The sequence below is a fragment of the Plecotus auritus genome (assembly GCF_963455305.1).
Source record: "Plecotus auritus genome assembly, chromosome: 2".
NCBI lineage: Eukaryota > Metazoa > Chordata > Mammalia > Chiroptera > Vespertilionidae > Plecotus > Plecotus auritus.
The window spans coordinates 207,340,199-207,359,058 of record NC_137771.1 but is presented as its reverse complement, the minus strand read 5'-3'; the positions used below and the strand labels follow the sequence as shown (position 1 = coordinate 207,359,058).

At 40.4% G+C, this 18,860-nt stretch overlaps 2 protein-coding genes across 4 annotated transcripts in view; one reads left to right on the top strand and one right to left on the bottom strand.

Moving 5' to 3' along the window:
- Nucleotides 1-9,684, bottom strand: part of SSR3 (signal sequence receptor subunit 3) — a 115,687-nt gene extending 106,003 nt beyond the window's left edge. Inside the window, exons 1-2 of one of the 3 annotated variants that reach the window (XM_080655125.1) lie at nt 9,321-9,684; nt 6,412-6,587 (exon numbers count right to left, since the gene is read on the bottom strand). The gene's annotated coding sequence lies outside the window, so the exon portion shown is untranslated. Of the gene's footprint in view, nt 1-5,866; nt 5,935-6,411; nt 6,588-9,278 lie in introns of those variants that run through there. The other 2 variants (XM_080655124.1, XM_080655126.1) reach the window with 2 other exon arrangements.
- A 148-nt stretch (nt 9,685-9,832) lies between these two features.
- The window catches only part of TIPARP (TCDD inducible poly(ADP-ribose) polymerase), a 29,190-nt gene continuing 20,162 nt past the window's right edge, over nt 9,833-18,860 (top strand). The window contains exons 1-2 of the mRNA XM_080655434.1: nt 9,833-10,065; nt 13,201-14,157. Coding sequence (XP_080511560.1) covers nt 13,241-14,157 — 917 coding nt within the window. The 5' untranslated portion in view covers nt 9,833-10,065; nt 13,201-13,240. The remainder of the gene's footprint in view (nt 10,066-13,200; nt 14,158-18,860) is intronic.

Here is an 18,860-nt window from a genome sequence, read left to right as displayed (position 1 = left end):
TGAAACAAACCGAGATTTACTTTGGTTTCAATGTAAACACACTGATTCTTGAGAAAAAGCCATTCCGATGCTTAGTTTCCATTTTGGCTAACTCCTCAGAAAGTCAAAAATGAAAGAGTCTCTCTCAGGCAGGTGATGGAAGTCAAAATAATACAGCAAATAATGTTGCAAATATGTTCTTTTGCTGACTATAGATTTCCCAGGTAGAGTGAATTTCCATCTGTTTTGCAGTTGAAAATAAAAGACAGCTGCTTCTTTAAAATTTGTAGGTAAGAAGTCAATAAATAATGGGAACTCTAATTAATATTATAGGTTTTTGTTTTAAAACCAAATTTAGGCTTACATAATTGTGTATACCTGTACCAGTTTTGTATTTTGTATTTTAATAGGCTTGTCTTGGAATTGGCTATTTTTCTTTCTCTAGGATTCTAGAATACACAAACAATAACTATTTAACTTTTTTAGTTTCAAAGTGATTTCTTAGCTTTCCTGAATGGAGTCTTCACTGACACAGTTGGGTAATGGTAACTGTAAATTAGCTTAAGTTTATAGGGATTACAGTTTGCTTCTGCTGGAGAAATATGAAATGTGTCGACACACCACTGGGCAACACCTCACTTTCACGCTTTGTGAAACTAAATCTTCCACTGCAAATGCAGTCCTCTTTTTAAAAGACACATGTTTAGCCCTAGCCACTTTGGCTCATTGTATAGAGCGTTGGCCTGCGACTAAAGGGTCCTCGGTTTGATTCCTGTCAAGGGCACATGCCCGGATTGTGGGCTCGATCCCTAGAAGGATCTCTCTCATCATTGATGTTTTAACTCTCTCTCCCTCTCCCTTCCTCTCTGAAATAAATAAACATACATTAAAAATAAAAAACCAATATGTTTTCTATGTAGGTTTAGAAAGGGAAATATTCTTAGATATGGCAGCAAACAGTCCCAACTTTTCCCCTAAACTTTTGCCTTCATTATCCAACTACCTACTAGCCATCTCCTCTTGGATATTTAATATATCTCAATCTTAACATGTCTAAAACTACACTCTTGTTTCCCCTTGCTCCCAAAAGTCTAATTCCCATAGTCCTCATCATCTCAATAAATGAAACTTCATTCTTCTCATTGCTCAAGCAATTGAAGGGTCATCCCTGGCTCTTTAGTTTTCTTCATACGCCATTTCCAATTCACCAGCAAATCCTCTCAGTTCTACCCTCAGCACGTGTCCAGAATCTAATCACATCTCATCACTACCACCATTACCCCCCTAGTCCAAATCCAAGCCACCATAATCTCTTGCCTAGACTATAAACTGATCTTCCCTGCTTTCACTCTTACTATGTATAATGCTCCTTCACACACAGCAGCCAGAGTTATCCTTTCAAAATGTAAACCATATAGATTTTTGTCTTAAGGTAGAATCCAAAGTCCTTACCATGGGCTCAAAAGATAAAATATGGCCTCTGGTCACCCCTTTGACCTCTTCAGCAGAACTTCCTTTTGTTCATTTCACTCCAATCAAACTGGCTTCTGTGATTTTTCTCTACCATGCCAGTCTTGCTCCTACCTCAGAGACTTTGCATATGATATTCCATCTACCTGGATTGCCCCTCCCCTAATATCATCATGACTAGCCCCTTAATCTTCCTCAGGCTTGTGCTTAAATGTTTCCATTCAGAAAATGCCCTTTCTGAACAGCACATTAATTTTAAAAAGTACTTCATCCCCTACCCACAGGACTCATTCATGCCTTTCCTAGAATAAGGTTTTCCAAGATAGTCCTGATTTCATCTGTTTTGTCTTGACATAGTAATTATAAGTAATTATTCTCAAAATGTCCTTGTTTGATAAATTATGTTGTTGCACACCCTTACAATGTTTCCTTCTTATAGTTTTCATCTCTACCTGATACCACCTGTCTATCTCTCCCCGTTTGAATGTTGGTGAAAGTTGACCATTTGTTTTATTTTCTGTTGTATCCCTATCACTAAGAAGTACCTACAACACAAAGACTCAATAAATATGTGTTGAATGAATGGGGTCATTAGCTACCTGATAATGTCAATTGCTCTCCTGGAAACCATGGAGGAAAAGATAAATAAGAGACCCTATTCAATACACAAGCCCCACCTGAGAGATTGTGTTTTGACAGAAACTGGAAAAAAGATTTTCAGGTTGAAAATCTATGGTCTGGGAGCTATCTGCCTAGTAGAGGAGTCAGAGATGAAAGGTGGCTGGGATGTCCAATCTGGCAAAATCACCATATTGAGTTTACTATGTACATAGTCCTGCCCAGTGTGGCTAGTCAGGGCTAATGATAAATTAAATTGCTAAGTTCTATTTTTGTCACTGGAAAAAGTTTTTACTACAGAGTATTGGCTTTGCAGAGCCTAAGCAGCAAAAATAGAAAATATTTATAGCCCCAAATGTCTCATGACAGTATAAGAAGTGGGGACAGGGAAATTGTCTCACAGAGAACTGAGTTTGGGATTTGATCAAAATGAGCAGTTGGACACAAATTATTTGCTGCAGGGAACAGCTTTGTAACCAAACTTTTGCATATAACTCTAATTATATCCTTAGGATAAATCCACACAAGTTAGAAATGCTATTAACTCGGATGATCTTTGCATATGATTTTCAAGATTGTCTTGAAAACTACTTGGGAATTCATTTTTTTTTAAAAAAAGAAAACTTTCACCCTCGATTAAATGTAGGTGTACTCCCAGTAGAAACAGCTGAGTTTCTTAACATTCTAAGGTATAGTAATCCTAGATACTTCAAGAAATCTGCTGCATAATTCTCTCTACTGACAATATAGAGGTAGGCTTAATTCCTCCTCTCTATATTATATTCCTAGCACCTTGCAGGTACACCTCTATTATAGCACTTGCCACACTACTAGTATAGTGTATTTGTTTTCCTATTTGGCCACCCTCCAAGTCTCCTTTCCCTCCTACCCAACCCCCAAGGGTTTTAAAAGCCTGTGAGTTCTTACTAGTAAAGCAGCAGTTTTTAGGGAACATCTTCAAAGTGCAGAATTCGCTGCCCTCTCAGAATTTTTTTTTAATACGCACTTGAGGGCATGTTCATTAATTTTAGAGAGATGGGAAAGGAGAGAGAGTAAAAGAGAGAGAAGAGAAATAAGAGAGGAGAGAGAGAGAGAGAGAGAGAGAGAGAGAGAGAGAGAGAGAGAGAGAGAGAGAGAGAGAAAGGAAAACATGGATGTGAGAGAGGAACATCAATCGGTTGCCCCAGCTGGAATCAAACCCTTGACCTTTCAGTGCACTGAATGATACTCAACTGAGCCACTTCGATCAGGTCATGCCCTCTCAGATTTTCACTCAGAAGTTCTAGGGTGGGGTTGGGGAATCTATAGCAGACTTTCCCAAGTGACCTGGATAGTCAGTTCATAGACTTCACCATATGAAAATGACTGAGAGTAGGGACTATCTTAGTCATCATTGCATAACTAGTGCCTGGCACATACACACCCATAAATGTGTGCTGAAACAACTGAATGAATGGTCTGGAAAACATCTGGGGACTTCACTAAGAGAATCCTTTCAAAAAGAATCAAAACCAGTTAGATTAGACAGCACTTTGCTTATATGCTATGGGAACTATTCAATAAACAGGTCCAAAACTAAAGGGGATTAAAGAGCACAGTAAGCTAGCCTGTGGAGATAAGAATAGTCCAGCAAGTGATTAGGCAGTTTACAGATGGAAGTCTTAGATAAACAGAATACAGCCTTGGCCGGTGGGGCTCAGTTGGTTGAGCGTCATCCCATGTACCAAAAAAATGCTACCGGGCCGAAACTGGTTTGGCTCAGTGGATAGAGCGTCGGCCTGCGGACTAAAGGGTCCCGGGTTCGATTCCGGTCAAGGGCATGTACCTTGGTTGCGGGCACATCCCCAGTGGGAGGTGTGCAGGAGGCAGCTGATCGATGTTTCTCTCTCATCGATGTTTCTAGCTCTCTATCTCTCTCCATTCCTCTCTGTAAAAAATCAATAAAATATATTTAAAAAAAAAAAAAAATGCTACCGGTTTGATTCCCAGTCTGAGTTGCAGGCTCAACCCCAGTAGGGGGTGTGCAAGAGACAACCAATCAACGTTTCTCTTTCTCCCTTTCCCTTCTTCTCTCTCTAAAAAATCAATAAAGACATATTTTTTAAAAAGTCAAACAAAAACAGAATATAAAAGATCCTAATTTATGATGGTTTGACTTATTATTTTTCAACTTTTTGATGGTGCAAACGCTATATGCATTCAGGAGAAGCTATACTTCAAATTTTGAATTTTGATCTATTCCCAGGCTAGGGATTTGTGGTACTATACTCTCTCATGGTGCTGGGCAGCAGCAATGAGATGATTTTGCCCTACAGTAGGGTAATATAAGTGTTTTGAGCACTTTAAGTTAGGCCAGGATAAGCTCTGATGTTGGTAGGTTAGGTGTATTAAGTGTACTTTTGACTTAACAATTTTTCAGCTTATGACAGGTTTATCAGGATATAACCCCATCATAAGTCAAGAAGCATCTTTAGTTTGTGAACTGGCATAAGCATTTTAGGACTCATCCTATTCATATTTCACCTGTTTATTTTCCAGTAGGCCTTGTACCCTCATCTTTTCCAGACAGAGGCACCTTGTTGCTTCATCAGAGGCAGAGAGAAGTGAGTTTCAAGAGAGAAGTGATTATAACTGAGAAATATTTTTAAAGCCCAGAAGTGGTCTTCAAAGTGAATATTTTATCACTTTATGAAAACATGAATCTGAAGTTTACATTTATCAAAGTATGTTCATGTCAGGCTCAAAACCAGCCCTGAGCATTTTATTAACTCGCCCTAAATTCATGCTGATTAAGTAAATTCTCTATCTTTTGTTTCTCTGACATACTCTCCAGCAGCACTTTCCAATCTTCTCCCATAAACACCATATTTAAAATCCACTTGATGTGAATACATTCAGCCAAATCTTTTATTGCCCTAGAATCCCAACAGTACAGAACTCCCTCTCCAGGAAATAGGAAATCTTCCTTTAAGTAAGTCCCTAGAGTTGGCCCAATAGTAACAGCATCAAGACAGAATTTTCAATAATAGAATTTATATGTTTAAAAACAAGTCATTCAGTTGTTTAAATAATATAGTTGGACTTTTCCTTTACTTTGGATATATTAGATATATGCACATTAAAGAACAAGTTGTTCTTATACATCGTCAGGAAACATTATAGCTTGGACTTGGCACTCATAGATAAGGAATTGTCAGTCTGCCATTTATGCAACGTGGCTGCATTCTCCATGTAATCTCAGTACAGCATTGCTGAGAGCCAAGGCCTCTGTTTTAAAATCTCAGGTCTTTCACTGTGCTCTCTGAGTCACATTAGTCACTGTTTCCTTCTTGGTGCAGTAACCAGAAATGATTTTCTTTCCACCAGAAGGATGTTGGGGAAATAACTATTACTAATAATTATGAAAACAGAAAGCAACTGATATTGATACTTGTACTTTATAGCATGTACTGTGTTAATGAGCAGGGAAATGGGAGGTTTTGAGTCACTTGAAATTTCAAGTATGTAGTTTTGGCATTTACATTAATAAGTTGTTCATTGGGAGTACTCTACTGAGCTGATCTTTGCTGAGGCAAATCCAGCAGACAAGGAAAACAGAAAGTGATAAAAGAAATATGTGCAAAGGAAATTAGAATATTTCAATCCTATAAGCATATTTTAAAAATATTAAATGGCTTTGGGCCACATATAGAAAGTATACACATGCAAATGCTATATATGTTGCATGTACATATTTGTACCTTTTGCAGTTTTGAAGAGCATTCAGAGAGGAGGCACTTATTCATGTATGAGTACTTACAATCTCTGGATCTGTTTTCGTTCATCAGTTTATGTTGTTCATTATATTCCATAAATGAGTGAGATCATGTGATATTTATCTTTCTCTGACTGGCTTATTTCACTTAGCATAATGCTCTCCCGTTCCATCTGTTGCAAATGGTAAGAATTCCTTCCTTTTTACCATAGCGTAGTATTCCATTGTGTAGATGTACCACAGTTTTTTAATCCACTCATCTGCTGATGGGCACTTAGGCTGTTTTAAAATGGGACTTTAGAAGTATTCTTTGGTCTCCTCTCTACTTTCTATTTTTTCTTTAATAAACATGTTTCTTGATCATATAATTTGGTATAAGTGTAGAATTGCCAAAAAAAATGCTATAGGAGTTGATGTTTTGCTTTGTGACAGCTTTTATATCTCTGACATGCTATGTCATATTACTATCCAACTGGTAGAGCCTGCAAGCAGGAAGAATAGTTGGAAGATAACATGATAGTTTATGTATCAGCTGGGAAAATTTTTAGCTACACATAACAGAAAACCAAATTGGGGTTTCTGTTACTTACATAAAAGTAAGTCCAGATGTAGCCAGTCTAGAACTGCTGCAGCAGCTTCAAGATGTCAAGAGTGACCCAAACTCGTATCTTTCTGCTCAGCATCCCTATCTTGTAGATTCCATCTTCATATTTCCCACATCATGTTCATTTTCATTTTTGTCATGAGGTCCACCTCCATCCTCATTCTAGAAGGGGGAAAAAGGGAGAAAATGGAGTTTTGAGGTGGTTAGTAGACATATTAAGAAAAAAAATTTTTTTTTCTAGAAATCTTCACCATATGTCTAGAAATATATCCCATGGCCACCCATAACAGTATGGGATCTAATGAAATGAGTTTTTTAGCTAAGCTCATTGCCATCCTTCCTCCCACCCCCCACAAAAGTATCAGGATAGCCCAGCTCTTGTGGTTCAGTGGTTGAGCATTGACTCATGAACCAAGAGGTCACCAGTTCAATTCCCAGTTAGGGCTCATGCCCGAGTTGGGGAAACAACTATTACTAATAATTATGAAAACAGAAAGCAACTGCACGCCCCCTATTGGCTCTATCCCCAGTAGGGGGCGTGCAGGAGGCAGCCAATCCATGTTCCTCTCTCATTGACGTTTCTATCTCTCTATCCCTTTCCCTTCCTCTCTCTCTAAAATAATCAATAAAAACATTTTTTAAAAGTATCAGAATATTTTTAATAGATAAGGACAAAAAGCAGTGTCTGCCCTTTCTTTTCATATAAGGAATACACTCATCCCCTCCCTAAGAGAAACAATCTCAAATTCTCATCCAGTTACTGCAATGAGCTCAAGTCCAGAATCCAGAAGTTCTGATGATGTGGGGTACTTCCCATCAAGAGTGTGGATCTGGCAACCAATATTTAAAGAAAAGTTATCTGCCTCAATATTCCTAATAAGCAATGGTGGATAGACAAGTACAGAATGTTGGTAAAACTACTTACTATTCAGGAAAGGGGAAAATGGGGAACACAGTGGTCTCTGGCCCTCAGAAATATCAAATCCTGCTGGATAATTACTGGTATAGCAAGGAATCTATGCCCTTGGTCAGTTAATATGTCAGTCCCTGGTTCTGTTCTGTAAGAGGATCTTCTTATTCTATTGTCTTCCAGGCGTCACATCTGAGGTAGACATTGTGGAGGATACATTTTGGAGCATTAAAACTTTAGCAGTTTGAAGAGACTAGATCTAAGAGTGCTGAATGAGTCCAGAATCTGGTGCCATTTTACCTTCCGAGGCAATTGACATTCTGAAAGCAGTAGTAGAGAGGTTTAAAGTTCTCAAGGGCAGTGGGTGGGGAGTGGAGGGTGAAAATTTTGAGTTCAGGACCCAGGAGGGAAAGATTTTAAGTTGGAATTCCAAAGAGTTACACCCTGGAAGAAACTTTTAATTAATCCAATTGGATTAAGTTGATCTGTCCTTAATCTAAATGGCCCCCAATGAACCACACCTCCTAATATTCATGGCCTCTTGCCATAGGCTCTGCTCTTGGCTGTGTGACTTGCTTTGGCCAATGATACCTTAGTAAGCAAAGGCCTACACACTGAGGCTTGTTCTCTTGGAATGCTCCCTCTCGGAATCCTGGAATTACCATGCTGTGAGGGAGCCCAAGTTAGTCACATGGAGAAGCCATGTAGAGAAAAACCAGGGAATCTAGTCAACAGCCCAAGACACATGGGCCTACTTGAGCCAGCCCCAACCATCTGAGCCACTCCAGTTGCGGCCCAAGGGATCATGGAGCAGATGTGGCTCGTGCACTATGGCCTAACTGAATTCTTGAGCCAAAGAATCTGGAATCTTGAGCAAACAAAAGTTAAGTCATTAAGTTTTGAGGTGGTTAGTACAGAGCAATAAATAACTGAAACACTACTAAAAGAATAAAGAATGTATAGCAAATAATGTAATTGTTGGGAAAAATACAATTAAAAGTGGGTAATCCAAAGGAAGGCAAGAAAACAGAACAGATTAGATAAATAAAAGCAAACAGTAAAATCCATTTAAACTTGCTTTTAGGCAATTTGTGTATGAGTAGGCAAGATGAAGAGCTTGTCTCAAATCAGTTTTTAAGCCTGAAAAATCTTGTTTTTTCTATATTAGCCTCTGTATCCTGTCCATATCATTTCCACCTCAGTTTAATGGCCCAGCCTTGATGCAATTTGAAATAAGCCTGCAGGGGCGATCCTACCTTTAATCTGTTCTTTGCTAAATAAATAAATAAATAAATAAATAAATAAATATTCTTTGTTGAATAGATTTAGAAAAGTTTGCCACCCGGTTTGGTTTAGAAGCGTTTAAGAAAGGCTTGGAAGCATATATCTATTACTACCACCTCTCAGCTCCTATTTTTATAGGCTCCTGTGTCTGGTAAGGTAATAGTTGGCTTTCTGAACCCAGAAAGTCTCCAAATTATGGAATTAAATTAGTTAATATTTCAGGCCACAGGCCGAGAGCATCTTTTTGCAAGCTGTATGTTGTTCACTCTCTGCCAGCTGTCGGGGATAAAGCCATAATTAACGCTTTTATTTTGATCAGGGCCTTTCCTTCCCACAGATAGTGATTATATGATTTTCACGTGTTTCTTCCTCCACCACTGAAAAGCTATTCAATATATGGACTTACCATAAAGGCATTTTACAGTCCAGACAATACAGCAAATTCTCATGGGGTATATATTTTAGAGGTGAGTATGTGGTGCCCTGCATGCTGCCTGGTGGGTGTCTGGGTTGATCAGAGCTGCAGCCTAAGTCTAGCACACGCCGAGCACGCAATAGGCGCTAGACAAGTATTGAGTCAATTAATTACTACGGTGTCTGTGGGCTTTAAAACATATCTATGGGCGCTTTTTCGTCAAAAAACCCCAAAGGTAGGTCACCTGAAAGAGGAATGCCTTCGGCCCCATTGAGGCAGGCGATACCTGGTGCTGCCGGGCCGGCCCGTTGGGTACGGAGCTGGCGACCCCGTCTGGCCGCAGCGGCCATAGCAGCCGTTTGCCGCCCCTGGGGGTTCGGTGGCGTCAGGGGAAGGAGGCGTCTTGTGAGGAGGCAAATAAACAAAGCCAAACGCTCAGAAATGGGTCGTTCCGTTTCACATCCTCCTTCGGATGCCTGGGATTTCTCGGAACAAAGTGATCCTCCATCTAACCGCAGGCAGGTGGAGCCCGCCCCACAGGGAGCGCACTCTTCCTCATCACCACCAGCTCAATGAAGCGCGTTGACAGGGACCCTCCCGGCCCGCGCCGCCCGGAAAGGACACGCCCCCTCGAAGGAGCGCGCGGCCGCGGCAACCCCCGGCGCCTTCTCGCGAGCGCGCACGCGGGAGGGGGCGGAGCTCCTTCCCGGCACCCAGTGAGCGCCCGGCCCCTAAGCCCCACCCCCGCCCAGGCCCCGCCCCTTCGGCCGGGCTGTAGCGAGCAGGCGACCGGAAGCCACTTTAAACCAGAGCTCGAGGTGACAGGGGAACAAGCTGGGTCGAGAGCGCCGTCGCCGCTTTCTGCGCCCGCGGCGGCGGAATGGCTCGGGCGCCGGTCACCGCGTCCCCAGCCTGCGAACCATAGAAACCTGAGCCTGCTCTCCGCGCCTACCCCCGTGCGGACGTTGTCCGCGAATCGGCAGCGCCGCAACTCGGCTCCTGTGGTCGGCGTTCTCAGGGTGCCGGTTCAGGTAAAGGACTCCGGCTGAGCTCTGAGGAGCCGGTGGGGGACCCTCGCGGTGCTGGCGGGCGAGGAAGGGGGCACCGGCCCCGCAGCGACTCTCGAGGATCGAGGGCAATGGCTACTTAGATTGTGCTTTTTTTTGTACCGAGTTCACTTGGATCCCGTCCGCATCGAGATGGAATTGGTTTACACTTCTTAGTCACTTAGGGCCTCTGGCAGGTGTATACATCGGAGTGAGACACTGAAGGCTTTAGTCAGGGTCGCGACGTCTCCCCTGCCCGCCTTGGTCAGCGCGGGAGCGTCTGTGCGGCCTCCCCCGCGGGGGCACTCCGCAGACCGAGGGGGAGGCACGGTGGCTAGGGGAGCCTTCCGGCCGCCCCGCGTTGCGGCTGCAGCCCAGAAGTTAGCAGGCTGTTTTCGGATTAACTTTGAAGGCGCGGGAGTCTCCGTCGCCCTTCCCAAGAAGCGGCGGCCACTTTTCCCCGGCGCTTCGCGGGGAGGTTCTGCGACCCTCCGAGACTCGCGGAGCGATTCTCTTGGGAAGGTCGGTTGAGGGGTGAAGAGTTGACGGGAAGGCCCCGTGAGTGGCTTCTGGGATGGAGGGAATCCCGGGCGGGGGAGGAGGCTAGACCGAGGGTTTGAGGGGCGAGATGCTCGGAACTCCCGGACCAAATTGGCCGAACCTGGCGGCGCCTCAGCCGCGCTGAGCCGAGTTGGCGCGGCCGGGGTGCGGAACTGCGCAAATCGCTGCGGCCCTAGGAGGCGTCGCTCGGACCCGGGCTCGGCGCCGGGGTGTCGGGCAGCGGCGGGCCTTCGAGTCCTAAGTTTGGAGCCGGCGATTCCCTTGGAGCCGGCTCTGAGCCGAGCGTGCCAGAGAAATCGGGGCATCTAGAGGTGTGGGGAGGAGTGGTAGGTGGCCTGCTGAGGGGGACCCCAGGAAGTGTCCTCCTAATCTTTATTTTTTGGTATGCAGACTGATTGAGGAACTAGATTTTGTTGACTTCCCCACTCCAGCCACTCCTCCAGTTCTCTGCTGCTTCGGTTTTATTTCCGAGTGTGACAGAGGACAATAATGGGAAAAGTTGAAGTGTGTGACTCAAGATTGGTTTAAGGTCTGTTTTGCCTTGATGGGGTGTGATAGGAGGGTGTGCGTGCGTGTGTGTGCATGCGTGTGTGGAGGATGGCACAGGCCGGTTTGGTGTGGTGGAGAGGGAATACCACAATCTGTGCCAATTGTGCCTTGAGGCAAGAGCACTGAATGATGAATAATAACGCCTGGCTTGGCTGCTTTCCAGTTGATTTATGTCTTCTGTCAAGTCCCTCCTTCTTCGTGAAGCTTTCCCTAACAATGGCAGCGCACACTGAACTCTTTATACCTTTTCCTTTTGTACTTATCATGGAGGCTAACACCTTGTGGGATGTATGGTGGTTTTTTTAAATCATTTTTCTGAGTTTGATCATTATGCACTTTTTACACGCACAGATTCAATAATCCAATTAGATCTTTAATATTCATTTTTCTGGGGACTCAATTTTATTATTTTGTGTTATTGTTGACCCATAAAACCTAATGGAACTAGGCACTTTAGGTTATTTTTCTTTAGTTATTCAGACAAAAAAATATCCTGAGTATCCACTATTTGCATTTGTGTTAGGCACTGTAATGGGCACCTGGGTTGCATACTTGATGAAGTCATGGGTCCTTGCATCAAATATCTCTTTCACTCTATTGGATAAGAGAGAAGAGTATTAATTGCTCATCACCAATCCTTTTCCACTGGACACAATGCTTAATAAATATTTTCAGAATTAATGAGTGCTAGATTTTGGAGGAGATACCATTTGTCATTTTACAAAGTTTCCTTGGCTTTATTCTTTGTTCCATTTTTCCCCAAAGGGTCTGATTCCTTGAAGAAAGAACTTTTATTCTCTTTCAGTAGTTCATAAGGAATCTGAAAATGTGGCTTGTGTTTTATATTATTATGTTATTTTCTACAATATTCCTTCATTTGCCTTTAAAAAATACATGTGTAAAGGGGTCTCTTTATGAAGTTGTGTTTGGTTTCTAAAACTGTGTGTGCTGCAGTTGTTGATTTACTTTCTGTTGCTAAACAAGCCCTGGTATTTTCTCCTCCAGCAATGGTAATGTTTTGGAGATTGCAAAAGTAGACCCTTGATGTCTTTGGGGTTTATATTGAAACTTTCTGAATACAGCAGGTCATCAAAAATGTCTTTTTGTTGTATGAACTTAACTCTTGTTTATAACAATTAGCCTATGGTCGGCAAACTCATTAGTCAACAGAGCCAAATATCAATAGTACAACGATTGAAATTTCTTTTGAGAGCTGAAAACCGACTTCTGCCCATGGGCCACGAAGTTTCAATTGCACTGTATGTGCGCGCCCGCACGTGGTATTTTGTGGAAGAACCACACAAGGGGCTGAAGAGCTGCATGTGGCTCGCGAGCCGCAGTTTGCCGACCACTGGCCTGTGGTAAAATTGGTTTCATTATACTTGTTTTTCCTAAAGTCACAGCTGACCTTAAGTAAGGACTTAATTGCATAGGAATGCTTCAACAGGCTCCTGACTTTCTCCCATATAACGTTTTCAGAGCCCCTATTTCCTGAGTATGTTCTCACACCCAAATTCCCTCACTATTTATCTTTGAAGTTTATCCTTCATTTGATGAACTTTTTTTATTTTTTACAAAGAAACAGTTTTGTCACCTCATGAGAAAGGCGATAAATAAACAACTGTGAAAAGAACCACAAAGCAGTGAAGATGTGGTTTCCCTGCTGTCATCAGTTAGACACACTTATTTCTACCCCTCATTCTCCCCCTTCCATTCTACCCTAGACTTAGAGTAAAAATTCCTATCCCAGCAAAAGTACAAATTATTGTATATTAGGTCCACAAATAAACTTCAAGTGCCTAAAATACTTTCTCTTTTACCTTTACCTTCTGTGGGCATAGCCCTGGCTGTTCTGGAGCCTTAATTTCTCAATAAAATTTTAAAAGATGAAATACAATGTAAGAGGAGTGATTTCAGGAACTTACAGACTAAAACTAAACATTTTGATGAATGAATGGGATCCAGTTGTTGTCAGCTTGTAAGTGATCATCTTCTTTCCTTTACCTGTAGGATTTTAGACTCTGAGGAGCAATTGGAGCTAATCCACGTTATGGAAATGGAAACCACCGAACCTGAGCCAGACTGTGTAGTGCAGCCTCCCTCTCCTCCTGATGACTTTTCATGCCAAATGAGACTCTCTGAGAAGATCACTCCATTGAAGACTTGTTTTAAGAAAAAGGATCAGAAGAGATTGGGAACTGGAACCCTGAGGTCTTTGAGGCCAATATTAAACACTTTGCTAGAATCTGGCTCACTTGGTGGGGTTTTTAGATCCAGAAACCAGGATGCAGATGAGAGCAGCTTACATGAACCTATGGTGAAAAAACCCCTGGAAATCAACGCATCCTGTCCACCAGCAGAAAACAATATGTCTGTCCTGATTCCTGAGGGGACAAATGTCGGGGACCAAATACCAGAAACTCGCCCTTCTACTGATGCTCCAGAACAAGTGATTCCAATCCAGGATCACAACTTTCCATCAGAAACCATTAGTGGGACAGTGGCCGATTCTACAGCAGGGCACTTCCAGACTGCCCTTTTGCACCCAGTTTCAAGTGATGTTCCTGTTAGTCCTGACTGCATAGACAAAGTTATGGATTATGTTCCAGGGGTTTTCCAAGACAACAGTTTTACAATCCAGTACATTTTGGACACCAGTGATAAGTTGAGTACCGAGCTCTTTCAGGACAAAAGTGAGGAGGCTTCCCTTGATCTTGTATTTGAGTTGGTGAACCAGCTACAGTACCACACTCACCAAGAGAACGAAATTGAAATTTGCATGGACTTTTTGCAAGGCATGTGTATTTATGGCAGGGATTGTTTGAAACACCACACGGTCTTGCCCTATCATTGGCAGATCAAGAGGACAACTACCCAAAAGTGGCAGAGTGTATCCAATGATTCCCAGGAGCACTTGGAAAGATTTTACTGTAACCCAGAGAATGATAGGATGAGAATGAAGTATGGGTATGTATTTATAACTTTAAAGCTGTTGTTAAATACTATCGAGAAGATAAAGAAGTTAAAAGCTTAGTAGGGTGGTTTCTTTTAAATAACCTAACAGGTTTTATTCTTTTTTCCACTGTTACTCTTCTGCCTGTGTGCTGTACTGATTTTTTTCATAGTGGTTGAATGAAGGCTATTTACCTAACCAGACAATTAAGTTTTTATGATTTGAACTATTCAGATATTACTCTGTGCAATATGTATATGACTGAGAAGTTACCTGTACATTGAATGTTGTAAATTAAATACAATTTTAATCATACAGGAGAACTTGATTTTGAAAGTCCATGATGAGTCTTATAACACAAGACTCATACCTAATATTTCCAATTTTCAAGTTTTGCATATTGAGTAGCTACTACTTTTTAAAGGAAAATAGTATTGTTTGGAGATTTTTGTGGCTCTCTTGATTTTGAATGGTACAAACTATTTTTGTGAATGATTCAGAAGTTTCTTCCAAACTTATGAATCCTGCTCAAGCATATTAATTTTTTTTTTAGTTTCCTTAAAACTTTTTGCCATTAAGTTTATTATTTTAATTATCTTATAGGTAAAGTAAATTCTACAATTCAGCGTACTTTTTAAAAAACTGAGTCTTTTAACAATGAGTAAAGGGTATGTTTATGTTAATGGGTATGTTTGTTTATCACTTACATAAAAACAGTTATGTTTTCCTATGCAAGACATATAAGTAAATAATTTGGTTCTTTTAGTATGGATATCTAAGCAATATTCACTGATAGGGAACTGAAACTTCCACATCTGAGTTCTTTGAATTTAAAAGTGAAGAAGAAAATGATAGTTGCCACATGTAAAGTTACTAATGCAAAAATGGTTGCATAATAACATTAATCTTTATATTTCTAAGTTGTTTCTCCTGTAGTATGGAAGGACTTAAAATGTGTGATGTTAATAGTTAGTTGTGTATGACCAAGAGTAAATATTCAAATTACTTAGGGGAAAAGAGCACGTCTATACATGCTATCTGATTTGGGAGACCATGAGGGCATCCTGACTGCTTCACAGGTAATGAATAGCCTGATGATGTGTGTGTAGTACTGAAAGGAATGATCCATAGGGACGAAAACTACCCTGAGTATCCTAGACTAGAAATCCAGGGGAAAAACTTTCTTGAGAGTCATCTTTGTTCACAGATAAGTTGGGTTACTCTCTTCAAGAGAGTCAACAAGCAAATGGTGGCAGTAAACCATTTCCAAGTTGTTTAATTCTGTTAGTCTTGATGTTCATCTTCTGTGTTCTAACATAGTGCCAAAGCATTGTTGGCATTGCAGAAGCCTGGTCTTTTTTCTTTTCTTTTAACTTCTCTTGTTACCATTTAGTATTGGATAAGTGGTTTCTTTTTAATATTTCAGGCATATAGTACTCAGATTTTTGTCTTTTTAACAACTCAACTATGAGACTAGAATTTTGAGATGCAAAGGGACATTTGAAGGGATGTATGGAACAAGATGAGAAACAATATAAGGCCCAGGTTTAAAGGCATTATCATATAGAAGACTCCTTGGGATAAAAGTAAGATTATATCAAGAATATAGTTTTCCTGATCATGAATGTATTATCTTTATAATAGAATGCATCCAAGATTCTATTTTGCATGGGTAGTGAAATAAAGCTAAATACTTTTAACTTCATATTTTAAAGCCGGCATTGGAAGACAATGTTTTCCATTCTCTTAAAACCCTTTTAATAAGGCTTTGTCTAAAATCTCTGTTGCCCATGAGCTAGCAATTCTAATTGGTATGTAAAGGATAATTAACTTTATATACTCTCAAAGCCACTCTATCTTTCCCATCTCCAGATTGCAAAACTGCAGAATAGTAGCCTCCCACTTCATTCTTACGAAGCACATTTCCTGTCTGCTGAGTACTTCAGCATCTGGTACATTAAGTTTCTCTCTGTTTGAATTGGTCAGGATTATTGTCCAACACATTACGTTCTGTTATTATCAGCAAGGCAAGATGGGTATTTTGATGGAGAGAATCCAGGAACTCTTAAGTCAGCAGCATATTGGGTATTTTGTCCTTCGGTAAAATTACTTTGCTGAAGAATAAGCATGGATATTGTTGGATTAGTTATAAAGTAGTTGCAGTGAGTGCTTGATTTCCAAATCAGTTTTACTGAAATAATGTTTATTTGACACTTGAGAGGAAAGGTATGAGTGAATTATTATTGTAATTATTGTTGCTAATACATTGGTAATGGTAGTAAGTTGTCCTGCCCTGATAAAAATAGCAAAGTACTAAGTTAATTATTAGTAATGTGAAGAAGGTTCTCCATGGACTACAGTAAGAAATGTTATAAGATTGTAGATAGCTAAGTGTCAAAAATTGGACTTTTGGGAAGTTGACCTGTGGTCATTGCAACCTGGTTTTCCTTGTATTCCAAAGCGATGTTGTGTTTCCTGGCAACAAGATGCAGATAACGGCATGTTGAGCCTTGCTGAGAGATTCACAAACAAGCTGGAGCAGCCCAGGTTCACATGGTTACCACATTATTTGGCTAAAGCTATTAATCTCTGTGGTCAGGCCTGTAAAGCTGGTCTATCTGTGCAGATTGCACATAACCAGGAAGTGTGTGTTCAGCTGTGTATATGCCCAAGTCAGACCCCAGCAGTCTTTGGATTCAGGAAAAATGAATGACAGTTGTTAATCTCACTTGTGTTCAGTATTTTATATGACTTGATAAATCATTATTACATACTATATCTACAATACTTCATTGTGTGGAACTTGGGGAAAGTTCATAGTTCTGGGTCTGCTGTGCAGATAAAATTCTTTGTTTTTCAAATGTATTAGATTTAACAGCTAAATTAATCCAAATTAGATTTACAGGGTTCATTTTATTCTCAAGAATGAAATTGGAAAGGAAGTTGAGTTAGATAAATTCACAAGTCCATTCTGCCTCTTTAATCAAGATGCCTAGATAGTAAAAATACACTTAATAAAGAGAATTTCAATTTGGTTAATTATAATGAAAGTATTTTAATTATTTTCCAATTTTGCCTTGACCCCAAATTATGATATAATCCTACTTTTCCGCCACACTCTGCTTTTGTACATCTGCAGATGTTCATTGCCAACATCAACTGGAAACTAGTTGTATGTGTGAACTCCCTGTATTTACATGCCGAGGCTTCTTTTACACACAGGATGGGCTTTGGAGAATTTCCAAATTCCAAATATGAAGTTAAGAAAACAACATTGAATGTTAGGTTTTCAATTAAGAAAACATAGTCTCTGACAGTTTAGGCACTCATCCTTATTAGAAAATGATACTAAATGGCAAGTCTAAGTAGTTTTAAGAGAGCCTCACTAACTGTAGAATACTGTTGAGGATAATTGAAATTGTGGAGGATGTGCAAATCTCCTATTAGCAACTAAGACCGCCATTGGTTTTCACATTACATCCATTTTAAAGTGTGCCAGAAGTCTTATAGTTACTATTAACCATAAAGAAGAGGCATTCTGCAAACCTTAATTTGGGGTTAATCGGTAGATGAAAATATAGCCTGTGATTATTTCTAATTCTGAACGTTTTGAAGTAGAGTGGGAGGGTGAAGTAGAAAGTTGCAAACCCCAACTCCAGGGTTAATATTTCTCAGAGGACAGTGTTCTTTTCTCCTCTTTTGGAATTAAGGCTTATTTATAAAAGAGAGAGTTTTACTTGATATGACTTATGCCTAGAGTGTTTGTCATAGTCTTAGTTTTGAGTGATTTCGATTGCTAATTGCTTTTAGAAGTGTGTGTGTGTGTATGTTTTTAATCTGTGCAGAGGATAATAAAGATGACTTCACAGGTACTCTGTGAAAGAAGACAGGAGAATTGCATACTAATGATAATAAAGAGGATATGATGTTCTTTTCTATATGACTTGCAGAATGGATTATCTAAAATAGAGCCAACTCCTGACTGAACTCTGCTGGAATAGTTAAATTAGCCAAGTTAGCTCTGGCTTGCACAGCTGTGATGATGTATGAACTAACTCATTATGTGCTATTGATAATACTGGAGAGATGAGAACAGCTGAATCTTACTATGCCTTGTGACTTTTTGGTATTTCTTAAATATACACAGCTGGATGTATTTGAATTTATTTTTAAAATTCCTGCCTAAGAGAGAGAGCTCCATAAGCAATAACTGTATTTGAAGTGACTTTCAAAATGTGTGCCTTGTGCTTGAAGATAAAGCAATCTAATGAATTATATTTTCTACCTCTTTGTGATGCTATTTACATATGAAATAAAACTAATTGGCTTCTTTCTGTACTAATCCAGAGGAGTTACTGGGTCTGTTGAGCTATCATGGGAATCACTAGCAATCATTCATTTATTTTCTGTGTGGTTTTTTTTTTTAATCAATAAGCAGATTAGACTTTTGTTTCCCCATTGATATTTTTTTTTTTTTGAGAGAAACATCAATGTGAGAGAGAGAGAGAAAGAGAGAGAGACACATCACTTGGTTGTCTTCCACACAAGCCCCAAACCTGCAACCCAGGTTTGTGCCCTTGACCAGGAATCGAACCCGCGCCCCTTTGGTCTGAGAGGTGATGCCCTAACCACTGAGCCAAGCTGTCCAGGGCTAGATTAGACTTTTTAAAGCACCTAGTTTCAGGTTAGGTCAGTCTGTTCCTAATGTATTTATGGT